Here is a 17,828-nt window from a genome sequence, read left to right as displayed (position 1 = left end):
ATCTTTATGTTCCTCAACACCATATTCTCTGCATGTTCCCAGCAATCTAATAAGTCTGTTACTTTTGAAGATTACTTCAGCAAATAAACATTTTGAAGTAGATGTGCTTCTGTTGCTATTGTCCATTCATTGGGTGAGATGACTGAAGACAAGCATGATCATTATATTCAGCCTGTTAGACTTGTCCCAAGACTAATGGAAACCCAGAATGGTTTTCCTCTCCGAATGCAAACCTAAATGAGCTGAGAACTAGTTGAATATACTCATTGTATCTATCCCTGATAGTTTAAATAACTTGAGTGATAAAGGTCACACACATTTAAAACAATAATGCATCCTCAAAACTCATGTGTACATGCCTTTTCACTCACTCATTCTCTACAGATGCAGTATCTTTCTACAGTGATAATAACCCAAAATGAAACAAGGTAGAGAGACAGAGTGATCACAATTTCCAAACCTGGGACACGTGGCATCTATATCAAATGCCAACAATGAAATGAAAATGGGGGAAACACGAGACGTTCTTTTGAAAGCATAAATGTTTAATGAAAAGAAAATACTGGCTGCAAAAACTGAAAAAGATATTCTTATAATATACAACTGAAAAATTGAGAAATTGAAAAATATCTAATAACCATAGCATGAGCATTATTCATTTGACCCTTTACCATGAGAAATGGAAATAAATTAACAAAGTGATCAAAAAGAAAGTTTCTTTGTAATGAGCAAGGTCAACATTTACTAGAAGTTAAAGAACTAATATTTTCATAACACATCAGATAACCTGTCATACCATCAGGTGTTCTTTGTCTTCTGTAAATAGAACAGTGCATTTCCAAGCAGGTAATGAATACCTCTAACGTACAATAAACACAGTATTCAACAAAAAGATCCTGTTCAGTCTGACAGAACCAACTCAGCTGCAGTGATCCTGCTCAGTCTGACAGAACCACAACCTCGGCTGCAGTGATCCTATTCAGTCTGACAGAACCAACTCAGCTGCAGCGATCCTATTCAGTCTGACAGAACCACAACCTCGGCTGCAGTGATCCTATTCAGCCTGACTCTACCCTGACCTTAACTGTTGCTACTCTGGGGCGCGTTGTTCAGCAAAAGTTTGCAAGCTTCGCTGCGCTACGCTGCCTGCTTTCCCGTGCAACGGACTGCTGTGTGAGCGCTTCATTCAATATGGCGTCGTCCAATATAAACACATCACCGATACTAGCCACACTTTTGGCACACGAAGCTGTAGAAGATATTCCATGCAATGATTTTTAATTGTATGCGCAACATTAAAAACTTGTCCCTATTGGTCACAGAAGAGCAGACAAGTTTTCTCTGTTACCTTGCAGAATGACATGCCGTGACGCCATTTTGAATGTCTCTCGCTTACGCAGGAAGCACCTCTCTCAGTCGCTGCACGCCGAAGCGCTGCGATGCATGCAGCGAGGCGTTGTTCAGCCAATAGAAGCGCAGCGCTGCACAGCGTATCGGCTAAACAACGCGCCCTGTTCTGTCTGCCACAGAAGCAGGTTTGTGAATCGATTCTGTCAAGACAGCCAGAATGTCACTATGTGGGAAAATGATTTTACTATTTTGTCCACATCTGTCAATGTTTCACATCCCTTCAGATTTGTCTCCAAAACACACAAGACTGTAATGCCCATCTAATTATGGTTATTGGTAATTATATAGCACTGATCAGCACATGCCCTAAATATACACGATCTACAGATGACAGGAACCAATATATCCGTGTGTGTGTGGTTTGTTGTGTGCATGCTTGAGCATGCATGCATGTGTGTACATGTGTCTGCATGTGCAGATTGTTTGCCTGTAATATTCCAGCTAAATGAAAACCATCAATAAATAGTCAAATCTGGACCAGACAATCCTGTGATTGTATAAGTAACATTCCACGCAATTGGGATAAGGTGACACAGATTGTATTAATCTCTTCAAATGACATGCACAGGCTGACTGGGCAATATCTAAAACCCAGAATACAAGATAGCAAGCAATCAAGTCCACAAATTACTCTCCTTTCTTTGAAGGCAAGAAATATTTGGTCACTTAATCATGTCAGGGATGTGTGACCAGCAAGAGTTGTTAAACTTTTCATGCGAAATTAAAATGCTATTCCACAACCTGAGCAATATGTCTTTGGCACACTCAGACCTTGCTCTTGATGGTAAACACCGAGAGGAATCAGTCAGATTAAAGTTGTCACACCTTGGTCAAAATCATTCAAAATACACATACTAAAATGACTTCTTAAGTATTTGACTTATCATTACATTTAATACCATTCCTGCATGGTTCTCATGAAACAGTTCATCAGTAACCATGGCAACAATGTCCAGCATGATTGCAATTCATTCTTACTCTCAGACCAATATCAAATCAGCACCAAGGGCAGCATGTTTTCACACTTCAGAAAAATAGATCGATATAGACATATGAGTTATTAGCATTTCAAAAGTCATTGCCCTAGAACACATGGATTTAATTTTTTGCAGCTTCAGGACTATTTGTCTGTTACTATGGTAACAACTGCAGTCTTATTCAGATGTTCCATTGATCTTGAAACGTGTTCTTTCATATGCATAATCCAAGTCAGATGATGCGTACAAAAATATGGAATTCCCTAAAGCCAGCCAGCGTTACCGCCTCCTCTCCCCCTTTTGAGTGCGCTTCTTCTCCGTGTCCTTCCTATCTTGGGCCTTAGCCTTCTGGGCCTCGCGGTCCTGCTTGTCCTTCTCTCGCTTCTCGTCCGATTCCTTCTTAGCTTTATCTCGCTTCTCACGCTCTGTTTTGTCCACGTCTGCCTTGTTGGTGTTCCGGCACATCAGGTCTGCGGCTGTCAAGGGCCATAGCTCAGACAAAGAGTAAGTGAGTTGGAGTTTGGGGTTACTTTTGACAATATTCCACCAACATCAGTAGGTGTTATCAAGAGAGAATCTTAAGTGTATGACCATGTTGTGAATATGTGAAAAGTTTAACCACCATATTGTCTAGGAATTCAATACAGAAACAATAGCAAGAATGTCTACACCAGTCATCTCTTACCATGATGATTAACAATTTATGTGTCACTGACAAATGTTTACATGGTGTTAGTTCTTAAAGAACAGTTAATCAGAACACCTGCTCTACCAAACTGGTGTGGGAGAGTGTGGTTATCTGGCTTTTTTTCATTTGGTTGGTTTGTTGTTTAACGCCGCACTCAGCAATATTTCAGCTGTATGGTGGCGGTCTGTAAATAATCAAGTCTGGATCAGACAATCCAGTGATCAACAGCATGAGCATCGATCTGCATAATTGGGAACCTATGACATGTGTCAACCAAGTCAGTGAGCCTGACCACCCGATCCCGATAGTCGCCTTTTATGACAAGCATGGGTTACTGAAGATCAATATTCTAACCCGGATCTTCACGGGTATTTTTCATTTGGAATAAGTCTGTATCCACATTCATAATTTCACAGCATATTCATAAACCAAGAATGGCTTATCATGATTAATGACAAAAGTAGGATGGTAAAAGAAACTCTGGCTCTATGGTTCTACAAGCACACAGCCATCATGTGGAAACAATGTTAGGTAACATGTCACAGCGTATGCACAATAATCAGTTGTCCGGTAAGTAGTAACTCATACGCCTTCCTGTCAGTAAGTAAGCCTTCCGGGTAATCGGGTCAACTCTCAGTGGAAGTAAAGGGGAATGGATTGAAAAATCATCATCCGTGTCCGGAAGCATGGAGTTTGTGAGTACATTTAAAGAAGAAAAGTTTCGTTTCACGAAAAGCTTGTGCAAAAGGTGGGATTTCCGGAATTTCGGAGTCCGTGTAAACGGGGCTCGACTGTACAGCAATACAACAGGGTCCCAGAAATTAGAAATATTAATAAAAAATAACAAAAACCAAAAGTTTGAGCCCATGCGAAACCAGTGCAAGGATACAGTCAGCATCACCTGTAGCTCCCCCAGGGTCGTCATCCGAGTCCGAGTCATCGCTAGGTAGTGGTCAGGAAAATAGTTCCAGGCAACAAAGTATTGTCTCATACGTGTAATAACATTGTAGAGTTATCAAACAGTGATATTTTCAATGGGTGAGTAATAAACATATTTTGATGTTTGTAGTTAGATGCCACAGTTAGCAATATTCCAGCAATTTATGTGATGATTTATTATCAATATGTCTGTAAACATCTAAATAAAACTAACCTGGTAAATGAAAAGAAACACAGCAGAATACTGACCATGTTTTCAGTTACAGATCAATCTGAGGTGAGGTGAGGTGAAATTGGGTTTAACGTCGTGCTTGAGAATATTTCGCTCATATGACGATGTACATGTGTGTATGTGTGGCTGCTTGTACTAGCCCAGATTTAAGCTGGTTTTATAGTGCCAGCCCACTGAGATACCATGCCGCAGTGAAGCATGAATACCCCACTCAGACACATTATACTGACTCCGAGCCGACCAGTCCTTGTTGTACCCATTAATGCCGAGCACCAGGCAGGGACCAACAAGTACCATATTTTAACATCTTTTGGTATGACGCGGTCGGGGATCGAACCTGCGACCTTCCGCTCTCCGGGCGGACGCTCTAACCACTACACCACGGAGGCGGTCGCAGATCAATTATGCATCAAATCCAGTCTACAGTGTTTATACTTGAAAGGATACTTTCCTTCTGACACCTGGCTGTACTGTGCCAGTATAGCAGCCTTTCTCGCTTTCTCCTCTGCTGTGAGTTCTCTCCCTTTGGTCACAGTCAACTTCTGGGTGCTCAAGATCTTCCGAGAGCTGATCTTCAACGCTACCTAAATGTCATCAGAAACAAGAAAACAAACATGTACACATCTCTGTGACAACAACAAAAAGAGCTGTACATATAAGAACATTTACATGACAGCAGTCTTTACATCACTGACTTTGGATCAAATAATCCAGTGATTTGCATTAGCATCGACTTACACATTTTGGCAATGTTAATATGCATCAACCAAGTCTGGGGACTGACCATCTCATTATGCTCATCCAGTTATGGCCTCTCACACAGGGTGGAAGCGCTGTCCATACGAAATGTGGAGTTGCCCCAAAGCAACATCCATCAGGGTGTCAAGCTATTACAGAAAGATCTGTAACTTTCTAGATCCTTCTGTCAAATGGCAAAACCTGATATACTTATAAAATAATGCAAATGCGAGGGAAAACCTACCATAACTCTTGAGCCACATGTTCTTCTTTCACTGTCCAGCGAGGAAATGGAGTTGCTTTTGGGGCAACTCCACATTTCGTATGGTCAGCGCTTCCACCCTGTGTCTCACGTAGAGATAGAGATCTCACTTCATCATAATGCTGGAGAGACAGTTTTGATTCTCCATATAGGAGAAAGGTTTGAAGATTGGTTTCGCATCTTCCACTATTACAGCTATATGTAGCTCACAAACAACCTAAATAATCCTATAACATAGCTCTGACCAAGGTACACAGAGAAAATTGTATCATCAGACCTGTACACTTACATTTACCGTCTGCTCCTGAATTCTGCTGGCCATTAATTTCTTCCCATTTCCCAATCAGTTCTTCACAAACAGCCTCCGTACCCTCACTCTGGAAATACATCTCACTGCATGTTGACAGATTTCAAACAAAGTCCTTCTAAGCGTGTCTCAGACATTACAAGACTAGCATTCCAAGAATAAGTTTACTAGAAACTACTTCCAAAATTTGACGTTTTTTACCCTTTTCTTTATTAAAGAAAACTGCATTCTCAAAGCAGGTTGTGACAAAATAATATAGCTTCTTCAAAGGTTATCTTTATATTTTGAGGAAAGCAGTTTTTCCCTTTCAGCAAGTGATTTAGTCATACACAACAAAATAGTCAGGCACTAGTTGCCTCCCCTAAACTGCTTGTGTACAAGTGCCCAGCTGAATGTGAATCAAAAATGGAATATTTTAAGATATATAGGATGTTCAAAATACAAAATTGATGCATCTGAATATTGAGAAGACAAGGGTAATTACATCCACAGGGGTGGAAATAACTTTAAAATTGCTAGTGTACTCGGTACAGTGGCACATGTAAAATCACTTGCCCTGATAATTTTTCCACTATACTGGCTGTCTTCTGGTTGATTTTTTAAATAAACAACATAATTAACATTGGAAAGTCAAGTGGACACGGGTACAGTGTTATATACAAATTTGCTTGCCCGACAGAAAGAAACACTGGACTCGGACGTCGGGCAATGGGTTATTTCCACCCCTGATCCAGTTTTGTCCGTTTAACATATTTAATGTTCTACACATAACTTAAACACATAGCAAATGCCTGATTAAGTCAGGACACATTGTCATGTTTCTTGGAACCAAGCATTCTAGATGCTAATGAGCAAATAATGAGGCGTACAGCTTTAACATGTTTAATGATAAAACTTCTTGTTTATTGCATACAGTGACATTTTATGTTGAAATCCCACACTGTTATGATGGAACAACTGACTGATGACTGGGGCTGTGTATTGGCAAATAAACTTTACTGCAATATATTGCGATTCAGGTACCTGTATTGCGATACGCATTGTGATAAATTGGGAACTTGGGTGTTTCACAGTAGGTGACACTAATTGCCCATGTCGATCCAATTTCCTGCATTATAAGTAAACAAATGTCCCTAAAATATATGTCATGGTTCTGATAACAGCAATCTCAAACTTAGGTTGCATTGTCAGTAATGGTGAGACGATTCATCGATACGCATCGATACATCGATCCATGGGCTGCCGATACAGTGATTCGATAAAAAGTTTTACATTGTCGTATATCCCGATACGATACTGCAAATGGGCAACGATACATATCTGTTAAGAAAAAAGACTCCCTTTTGTTGGATGATTAAAATATTTGCTTACTTATTTTCCTTTCATAAGTAAACGTTTTCTCGGAAATTCTTGGGTCAAGAACTTTGTTCGACATAGCGCTCACATGTTATTATCATTCCCAAAGTCTGTTTATAAACTTAATTATCTCGTTTCCGAATGAACATTGAAAAGCGCTGGCGGAATTTGTCGAAATACTTTAAAATGGTTTTGTGTTGACATTCAGGTGTTTTATAGAAGGTGTTTGAATTAAATATTTAAGTATCATGATACGTATCGTATCGTCACCCTTATATCGGGATTCGTAACGTATCACAGCTTCAGTGCATGATACTTTGGCAATATATCGTCGTGACTAAAATTTTAGCATCGTGATGTATCGTATCGCAGGTTGTATGCCAAAACCAGCACTAATAGTCAGAGGTTCTATTTTCTTTTTTATGTATTTATAGTTTTACGGTATGCTGTTTTGTTATTGAATAATAAAGTAAAACATCTGTTGTGAATGAAAGTCTGTGTCGATTTTAATTTAAACCAAAAAAGATAATCACAAAATCTTCATATTTGTTCTTTACTCAATATACCGGTTCTTAGAAAACATATTACAATATGTATTGCTTGAAAAGCGTATTGCGGTATACTGGTAATACCATGGAGTCCTACTGATGACAGATATATATAGTATGTTGTGACAAGCAGGAGATTAACATAAATAACAGGTAATTAATTAAGAGTAGCATGTAATTGGATGAGGCTAGACAGTAAGAATTAGGTGAGGTGAGGTGAAATTGGGTTTTACGGTGTGCTTGAGAATATTTCGCTCATATGACGACGTGCATGCGTGTGTATGTGTATGTGCGGCTGCTTGTACTAGCCCAAACTTAAGCTGGTTTTATAGTGCTAGCCCACTGAGATACCATGCCGCAGTGAAGCATGAATACCCCACTCAGACACATTATACTGACTCCGAGCCGACCAGTCCTTGTTGTACCCATTAATGCAGAGCACACGCAGGGATCAACAAGTACCATAGTTTAACGTCTTTTGGTATGACGCGGTCGGGGATCGAACCCGCGACCTTCCGCTCTCCAGGCGGACAGTAAGAATAACAAACAGCACAAGTAGTGAACCCAATATACAGTAAAGGATTAAAAACTGTAAATAACTGTACTGTACTATTTAAATAGTTCATATGATACATTTCCACGAAACACTGAAACAACAACTTACCATCAGATTATGAAGAGTTAATCAAGGGATAGACTCTATCAAATCATCCATACCAAACATACTTTGGCAGACTCATTCACATAATTTGAATAACCCATCCATACCTAATCACCTGGGTGACCAAAATTTGATGAAATTAATCAAACTTCATAACGTACACTTGAACATACTTGAAAGATTTTAATTTATGAATCCCTGTGATCAAGCACAGCTGTGGACATGATGGACATAGTGAGTGGTGTCTACCCGTTTCCACCTCTGAGTCATGTAGCTGATATTGAGATTGTTCTGGATTCAGGAAAGTCAGACAAAAGTCTGCATGTCTGGACCAGACACACCAGTAGTACCACCTGAGTACAGCTGGAAGAGTCAATGTAATCTCTGTTAACGTTAACGGTATGCTAGATCTAGTCTGACTGATTATATTACTGCGAGAAACACGGGTCCTGAGGGCCTTATAGGTTCCTGGGGTCAGGAATAACTGTAGGGTTACAGTTATTTCAAAACTTGCATCATGTTCAATGATCGAAAACCGAACAAATTCTCAGAATTTTTATACTGACCACTACTTCTGCAATTATTCCTTCCAAGCTCTCTTTCTTCTCTTCATTCGATGTATCTGTGTCTAAGATTCCGGAAATATAGGTTACAAATACTTCTCCATCCACATCTGGGTTCAAAGAAATCAATTTCTGTGACAACCACTCCTCGTATGGACTTACGGAGGCTGCCATTTTGAATGAATGTAAATGTGGAACTCAAAAGCGAAATATTAGGATGACATTGTTACTAATGATAAAATACGTAGACTCAGTCATTACCAGTGTAATTAAAAGGAAAAAAGCATCTACTTATTGATCACAATGGAATGTCGTACTTGCATTTGTTAAGTGCACAATATCTAAAATAAGTACAACGTTGCTCAAAAGATATTCCGAATTTCAAGTTAACCTCTTTCGTGGATTGCGGTTGCGAGCAGGTCGAAGTTGTTCCAACTATATTTGGATTTGAGGTCATTTTGTAGTTCACTAGGTATAACAGACATGTGTTTGTCAAAGACATTTATTTATATGTTTATTTTTACTCCCAGAAGGAACCGTTGTACCTGTAGTTTGATGCACGGTTAACAATTTGAGCTGGACTGATCTCCCCTAAAAACAAAATCCAAAGAAGCGCACATAAAAGAATCGAAATAGGGAGTGCGTCAGTTGCTACGACATGTCAGTTCTGCGACATATGAAAATGTTGTTGTGGTGGTTGTCAGTGTGTTAATCAACGCCATAAAGCCAGTTGCTTGTGCACAATCAATGTTTGTGACTTCCAGGATTCAAGTATTGAATGTTCATCTTGCAGACTCAAGAACTCCAACTAAAAAATCAATATTAATACAAAAAAAATTACTTGTGGACTGATGTATTTGTTAAAACTCTCCTGCTATCCATGGGCTGGAACCTGTTCTTACATCTTCTTTCAATTTTATGCTGATTAGCATTAATCACAATTATTACATTGGGGGATCCCACAAAGTAGCACAGCCTAAACTGGATGTTAGGAAGGATATCAATACATGGATGGACAATTTCTTTAATACAGTGAGAGTGACATTTCGATGTAGGTTCTAACACCGTTATCAAGCAAGTGATGAACCGAATGAGGACAGAGGAGCATAACATCTCTCTCACTGTAATAAAGAAGCTGTTCATCCATATATTGTTATCCTTACTGCTCCAACTTCTAAACTTATGCCTTTCAAAGAAGATACTAATGGATGATACTGGTGCCAAGATATTGCTGGTAACAACTGTGAGGAATGTACTAGTTGATAAGGGAGCGTTTGAGAGTATTTGAAATGCAAATAAGGTACAGTTAAACCTGGATATACCGACACCATCCGTCCAGACATATTTGGGCAGTATATCCAGGGTGGCGGTATATCCAGGGTGGCGGTATATCCAGGGTGGTGGTATATCCAGGGTGGCTATCCAGGGTGGTGGTATATCCAGGGTGGCGGTATATCCAGGGTGGCAGTATATCCAGGGTGGTGGTATATCCAGGGTGGTGGTATATCCAGGGTGACGGTATATCCAGGTTGGCGGTATATCCAGGGTGGCAGTATTTCCAGGGTGGCGGTATATCCAGGGTGGTGGTATATCCAGGGTGGCAGTATATCCAGGGTGGACATGTATAGGCATAATCAGTGACATAATCACTCAGGAGTAGATTAGGCGTCTGATTGCTGTCTATACAGTCAATTAGCAAGTCAACTTGGCAATGAATAAAGCAATTAACTTCCCTTTTGCTTAAACAAAGCTGTTTTGATAGTAAGAGGTTTATTCTGTCTCCAAAAGAAAAGGATTAACTGTTGCATTACACCAACAAGCAATGGATTTGGTGATCAAACTTGGCATTATATCCAGGGAATTGGAACATTTGTTCTCAAGAAGCTTGGCAGTGGCAGTATATCCAGTTCGGGGTTATATCAAGGGAATTATAGAGAGAGGAAATCCGTTCTGGCAACTCATGCCGGTATATCCAGGTGTGACTGTATGTTTAGTATCATCCAAATTCATGGAAAAAGTACCCCTGAGATTCATTTATACTCCATCATTCCCTGTAACAACTTACTGTCAGTGGTATTTTAACATAAAATAAATCAAGTCCGATTGCCAGTCGGAATTGCCCCGCTACAAAATGACCCAGCAAATTTGGTCAAATTGCCCCACTGGGGTTGTCAAAAAGCCCCAATTAATTTAAAATGAATAAATATAGGCCATAAATGCATAGTTTTGTCAACTTTGATATTATGTTCTTCATATATAAGTATATACATAGTTATGAGTTTACTGATGAAACATTTATCAGAAATATTACTTCTAATAACTTTTATATGAAAGAACATAATATCATAATAAGATTGACAAAAACTATGCATTTAAAACATATATTCAATTATTATAAATAAATTTGAACAAATTAGAATGAATGACCAAATTTGCTGGGGCATTTTGTAGCTGGGGCAGTTCGACTGGTATACATGAGATATAGGCCATATTTTCAAAATCAATAAGAGATTTCACATGATCTTGAAAATGTTTCACTATAACGTTCTTTTCGGTTTGGAGCCCTAAATGACGCAGTCAACCCGAAACATTGCCGAATGCAACGGCAAATCATGAAGTACTTGTTGCTTTCATTGTTTTCCATTTTGTCCAATTACGCATGTCGGCATCAGACTCGCTATTTGTCAGTAGTGTGTGCTGTGAAAGTTGCTCTGTATTCTCATTGGCTGACAAGATGCCATTCTAAGGCTATGGCCAAGTACCATAACTATTTCCATAACCAAACAATGGGGAAACATACGTTGTCCTGACCAGTATTTTATAATTCACCAGTTTTCGTCGCAAATATTATCTCTGCTCGACCAGGCTGGGATCTTGTATCGAGACTTGATACGTTATTAATGAGAACTAGGATCCTAATTATTTTCAACAAAATAATTCCAGTGTAAATTACGAGCCAAGATAATTTTTATTTTCCCTCGTCTGTAGCATAATTATTTTGTTTTAATTTAAGCATCCACAACAGTGCAATGCTTTTACTGCAAACTGATTGAACAATTGTAAACTTTTTGTTTCAGGTTAAAGTTGCAAAGGATCCTGTTGGCAGTCTCATTGAAATGTTGATCCAAAAGTTATTTTGTTGTAAACACTCAGGACTATTTCTACGCTCTGTTTTGAAAAAGTGGACTCAGGCAAATAAACGTGAACTGTCCCGTATCAGTGAACATTACCCAAAACAGTACACCACAGCAGCTCCAGAACATGTGGTTTATGTTTCAAGATCAAAAAATATTTTTGAAAATCTTGCCTTGGAGGATTGGATTTATCAAAATGGAGATTTAGAAAATAAGAACTACTTGTTGATGTGGAGTAATGGGCCTGCGGTTGTGGTAGGTCTGCACCAGAATCCATGGATGGAGTGTAATGTGGATAGAATCCTGGCAGAGAATGTTGATCTGGCTCGGCGGAAGAGTGGTGGGGGAACGGTATATCATGATGAAGGGAACCTCAACGTCAGCTTTATCAAGAGTCGACCGAGGTACAACAGGAAAGAAAACTTGGAGTTAGTCAAGAGGGCACTAGCACACAATTGGGATGTTGACCTTACAATCAACTGCAGGGAGGACCTAATTCTAGATGGCTTTTTTAAGGTTAGTGTTCAAACCCAGTATGAGGTTACCATACTTACATAACTTATGTAAATGAAAAGGTTTGATTAATTTTGACTCTATATTTGGCGATAGGGTTAACTTCTTTGGTCATGTGGACAGGCCATCTGACCTCAGATCAGATCTGCGGTTCGAATCCCATCACAGGACTCAGAACTTTTACGTCTGTTGCATGGGTACTCCGTGGATCTGAGCACATTTATGTCAGATTTTGAGCAAAATCAGTGTTGGTATCCGTAAAGGTAACTGCTTTGTTATTGTAGCGGCTATAATATGTCCGAGTTCTGTGCTGACCAAAGAGGTTAACCCCGTCAGCAAGCTGACAAGGTAAGGATGTCATCTGTGGGATGACTCCATGCCCTGCTACTCCCCCGTCAACAGAAGGCACGTCCCGAGTGGCATAGCAGATTACTGAGACTTATTTTGCACAAATTTAATATGAACGTGCTCAGCACAACGTTGGGCGCCTATGTAGCGGCCATGAAATGTCCGAGTCCCGTGCTGGGATTCGAACCACAGACCTTCTGATTTGAAGTCGGGCGCCTTGTCTACATGACCAAAGAGGTAAACCCCATCAGCAAGCTGACAAGGTAAGGATGTCATCTGTGGGATGACTCTACGCCCTGCTACATTATCATTGTTAGTAACAGCTCGGAACATGCTCTATATTGACTGGGAGAATTTAGCAGGGGGTGGAGTCATCCCAGAAGACACATCCTCATCCTGCTCACGGGGTAAATGTCTTTAGTGATATGCATAGGGCAGCTGGAAAGATCTGTTGTTTGTATCACCTCACGTGACTCACAGACATTCTGTTCTGATCATCAGAGTGAGTGAATGATTACACTGCTGTTGAACATTATTCAAGTTATATGTCATCGTTATGTGAGAGGAAAGCCTTGAGTGTTGTAGATATCACACATTTACCACTTAGACGAAACCCACAAGCACCTGACTGTCACAGGTCAAAACCTTTCACAGATTACCAAAATGAGGGTTACCCTGTGAGCAAGCTAACACAGTAAAGTATGTAATCTGTGGGATAACACCCTGTCTGATACATCATAGTTTTCTTGGAATAATACACTGGTGAAGCATATTTCCAGGTTTGTTTTCATCAGTGTCAGATAATGTTCCAGGTGTCTGGTACAGCAGCCAAGTTGGGAGGCCATCGGACGTACCACCATTTTACTCTCCTAGTTGATGTTGACGTGGAGCGACTCACTACCTTGCTGCAGTCACCAATGGTTGGTATGCAGGATCAGTTCTGTCCTGAATGGTTATAACATATAGGGTTAAAATCTAGTCCCAAAACAGAGAATATTTACTGCTTTTCATGAATTCGGTTACATTATGAACAATTAGAATGAAATGAAATGAAATTGTCAGAGGGGTACACAATTTACATGGTCAAGACGACCATTTCTCAGACTTCCATTTTTGTGGAAGCTGCCATGGCTGTTTGTGGGTTAGATCACTTATTTTGTGTGCTGGTGATTAGGTGTTCCACCCAAACAAGTAAAAGCAACTCTACTTTATGGAGAAAGTGTAATCCCAAATATCAGCCTAACAGGTGTCAGATGTGTTGTTGAGGGCTGAATACAGAGCTCCAGATAAGATTTAGCTCATGTGGGTACTGTACCCACTGTATTTATTTGGAGTGGGTATTATGAATGTTGAGTGGGTATTATATTTCCCGTTACCCACTACTTTCAAATATGTGCATATTTCAGTCATTTTACTCACCTAAGTATTATGTCATTGAGTAAGTTTACTGAGCAGGTATGTCCTGCCTTATGTCATACCTAATCAAAACCAATTTAAATATAATGGAAATGATTTCATAAAAAAATCACTCATCCTATACTGACAGTACAACACTAGTCCTATACTAACAGTACAGCTTGATAGCAGTCAATGTCTTTTTCATTACGCAAGCAATTTTTATAAATATATTTTGTACACATTTAGTTTTAAACTTTTTGCGTATCTAACATTTTAATGCGTAATTAGTACCCAACAATTATTTTTCAATGCGTAATTGGAAATTTTCTATGCATATTTTACCCGGATACGCAGCTTATCTTGGCCTCTGGAATATACCAGATCCAGTTCATGTTCTGTTGTTGGAAAGGACCTGCTCAATATAACATATGTTATATACTTCCTATCAAAAGTTCAAACTCACTAGTGTAAATATAGCCACCACTTACTTCAGTCAACTGTTCTAAACTAAATTTTGCAAAATATTCCATACTGTTTAAAGGTACTGTTTACACATGAACTGATGTATTGTAAAACAAATTTGTAACGTTGAAAAGATTATTGTCATGAGTTCAATAAATGATAGAAATCAGTGAAAATTGGCAAATTCTTAACAGCACTTCACATCCAACCGCAGCTGTTCACGTGCACGATATTTGCACAAGCTTTTCAGCAATTTGATGCATGATCCTCATGCAATTCATCTGCATAAGGTTTGCAGTTGGTTAACCCAAGTTAGTGGAGAAATCAATATTCTGTGTAACCATATATATATACATGACATATAGTGAGTGTTTTAAACTTTTGATGGGAAGAATATTTGGGATTACACTTTCTTAGTAATGTACAGATTCTAGTACTTTGTTTTGGGTTGAATCCCATATGGGATTCGAACCCACACCCTCAGAGTCCGGCACCTAATCGCCAGCACACAAGGTTCCGTGAGTACTAGAATCTGTACTTTGATAAGAAAGTGTAATCCCAAATATAACATGTTACATTTGATCACTTTCTAAATGGCATTGTGTATTTTCTGCTCAATATACTTTATGTTGTGTTTTGGACCAGATTGGTGTAAAAAGCAAATCAACAGAGAGTGTTCCTGCAAATGTACGCAACATGGTTGAGTCAGCACCCTCTATGGACATCCCTTCAATCGTACAGTGTATTGGGGACAAGTTTCTCCATCAGAACATACCTCAGGTAATATAACATAACATCAGCAGTTTCTGTCCAAGATATCAGAACCCTAGTGTTCATACTGAAGCTTTATTCTTGTGTACTCACAAGCAATCTGGATCTACCCACAAGCAGTCCGGGTCTACCCACAGGCAGTCTGGGTCTACCAACAGGCAATATGGGTCTACCCACAGGTAGTCTGGATCTACCCACATGCAGTCTGGGTCTACCCACAGGCAGTCTGGGTCTACCCACAGGTAGTCTGGATCTACCCACAAACAGCAGGGCCTACCCACAGGTAGTCTGCATCTACCCACAGGTAGACTGGGTCTACCCACAGGCAGCAGGGTCTACCAACAAACAGTCTGGGTCTACCCATAAAACAGTCTAGGCAGCAGGGTCTACAGGGGTCTACCAACAAACAGTCTGAATTTACCCACAGGTAGTCTGGGTCTACCCACAAGCAGTCTGGGTCTACCCACAGGCAGCAGGGTGTACCCACAAACAGCAGGGTCTACCCACAAGCAGTCTGGGTGTACCCACAAACAGCAGGGTCTACCTCAGGCAGTCTGGGTGTACCCACAAACAGCAGGGTCTACCCTCAGTCAGTCTGGGTCTACCCACAAGCAGTCTGTGTCTACCCTCCGAAGTCTAAGTCTACCCATAGGCAGAATTAATGTATTAATTGTAACTTAAAGTTTATATGAAAAATGAATTACAGGGTAAAACCTTTCTGTGTTAAGAAACAAAACCCTACATAATTCTCCTCCTCTCCTACCTATACTTTGTATTCTAAATAGTTTCTGAGTCATTGTTCTCAAGTTCTTGTATTTTCTTTCAGGGAAAGTGTTCAATACAGTACATCAGTACAATCACAGATGCAGATTTTCCAGGTGTTTCCACAAAAATCAAAGAATTAAAGAAATGGGATTTTATTTTTGCAAAAACACCTCCATTCTCCATCATCAAGTCCTACACTAAAGTGATTGATGGTGGAAAGGTTGATCTTGACCTCAATATTGATATAGTTAAAGGTAAAATTCACAAGATCAACATGAATCTCACAAGAGGAGAAGGAGCAGCAGTTATTGATCACAATCATCTTGAACAATACCTTCTTGAGTTGACTAATAAGCGCTTGAACAAACAAGAGTTATCTCCCCCTTTTCAAGCTTTGATCACCAAGGCCAGTTCTGAAACTGAGAGTGTGGTATCACGTTCACATGTTCAGTGGGTTTTGGAATGTATAAGAAAGTCATTGGTTAGTGAATAAAGGTTAAAGGTTTGCAACTGTGCCATGTTTTTCATTATTTGCAGCAAATATTTGAAAAATTAAATGTTTTAATCCATGTATCTGAAGGATCTGGTGTTGCTATAAACACATATATATAGATGTTCCGGTCATGAAATAATAAGGTTTAGTTGAACCTTGAATGTTTTGGTTGAGTGAGTGAAACATGGAGGAAAAAAACCTCCAAGGACCAGACTCCAAAGAGCTTTTCCGTATCCATAGGTTTTGAATTTTCAATCTGAACTGATGGATGTTTCAACTAATTCATAAACCATCTATATGCAAGAAATACCAGAAAGAAAAAGATAATGTACTTTCTAGTGAAAAAAATACAGCAGTCGCGGTTTTAAACAAATTCTATGAAAACATGGAGCTATCAGACCACTGAAGTCATGACATGTAAGACTGAACAATCTGTAATCACTTTAGGTGGCTCAGTAGGAAAACAGTGGGTTACTATATGATGTGGGAAGTTGCTTGTTTGGTATACATCATGGACTTCATTTAGGAAATAAGTTATGTTTTAACCTGCCTAAGGCAACATGTGCATATTGATAGCCAAGTGGTTCAAGCATTTTGCTCATCATGCCAAAGACCTGGTTCAATTCCCCACATGGGTACAATGTGGGAAGCCCATTTCTGGTCTCCTCCGCCCTGATATTGCCGGAATATTACTAAAAGTGGCGTAAAACTAAACTGACTCATTTGCTCAAACCCGCATCATCGAACCGCAACTTCCAAGCAGGTTTCAGTATTCAAATGTAAAAGCTTTCAGTAAGTCTCACTTCAAAGTAGTCACCCTCGCAGGACCACTGTGAGATAGCAGTAGATACTTATAGCACTACAGGCTAAATTGAAAGGAGGTTCTAGACTAACAACTAGTCTCTTAAATGAACATATTTTACAGAAGAACAAGTTCATAGTAAAAAAATGAAATATACTGGAAAGGAGCCCTGAGGCTTTCTTAATTTTCTGTGGAAATCTTGACTTGCCACATTTTCTAGACTTGCGTGGATATATTTACTTAAGGGTCTGTATGACAGACTAAGGAGGTTCATAGGCTGCAGCAAACAGTCCAGCAAGCAGAGGACATATATGTCATACTGACAATACTGACTGAGAATGGAACACTCCTCACAGACACAAACGCACTTACACTAGAATAATCAGTTATGCACCCATTTTAACTGTCAGTCTGAATCAGACGGCCAGGGCAACAGTTTGAATCATCTGCTGTCATCATGC

At 39.6% G+C, this 17,828-nt stretch overlaps 2 protein-coding genes across 3 annotated transcripts; one reads left to right on the top strand and one right to left on the bottom strand.

Annotated features, from left to right (window-relative positions):
* Window positions 1-1,933: 1,933 nt before the first annotated feature.
* LOC124291343 (coiled-coil domain-containing protein 43-like) lies at window positions 1,934-8,862 on the bottom strand. Its single transcript, XM_046728324.1, is given in 6 exon segments — window positions 1,934-2,857; window positions 3,965-4,017; window positions 4,694-4,787; window positions 4,789-4,830; window positions 5,536-5,623; window positions 8,685-8,862. Coding segments are annotated over 6 exon segments (639 nt in total). The 5' UTR covers window positions 8,856-8,862; the 3' UTR covers window positions 1,934-2,666.
* A 212-nt stretch (window positions 8,863-9,074) lies between these two features.
* LOC124291342 (lipoyltransferase 1, mitochondrial-like) lies at window positions 9,075-16,582 on the top strand. Of its 2 annotated transcripts, none has more exons than XM_046728323.1 (5): window positions 9,075-9,153; window positions 11,759-12,331; window positions 13,489-13,596; window positions 15,182-15,316; window positions 16,134-16,582. In XM_046728323.1, exons 2-5 carry the CDS (start codon window positions 11,798-11,800, stop codon window positions 16,563-16,565), a joined length of 1,209 nt encoding a protein of 402 aa, XP_046584279.1. In that variant the 5' UTR covers window positions 9,075-9,153; window positions 11,759-11,797; the 3' UTR covers window positions 16,566-16,582. The 2 variants fall into 2 exon arrangements, with proteins under 2 accessions (XP_046584279.1, XP_046584278.1); XM_046728322.1 differs by having other exon boundaries at window positions 9,085-9,133.
* The last annotated feature ends 1,246 nt before the right edge of the window (window positions 16,583-17,828 follow it).

Source organism: Haliotis rubra, unplaced genomic scaffold (genome assembly GCF_003918875.1).
Source record: "Haliotis rubra isolate DU_JTF1 unplaced genomic scaffold, ASM391887v1 Scf49, whole genome shotgun sequence".
In the NCBI taxonomy this organism is placed as follows: domain Eukaryota; kingdom Metazoa; phylum Mollusca; class Gastropoda; order Lepetellida; family Haliotidae; genus Haliotis; species Haliotis rubra.
The sequence above is the reverse complement of the archived record's forward strand: the minus strand, read 5'-3'. Positions and strand labels throughout refer to the sequence as shown.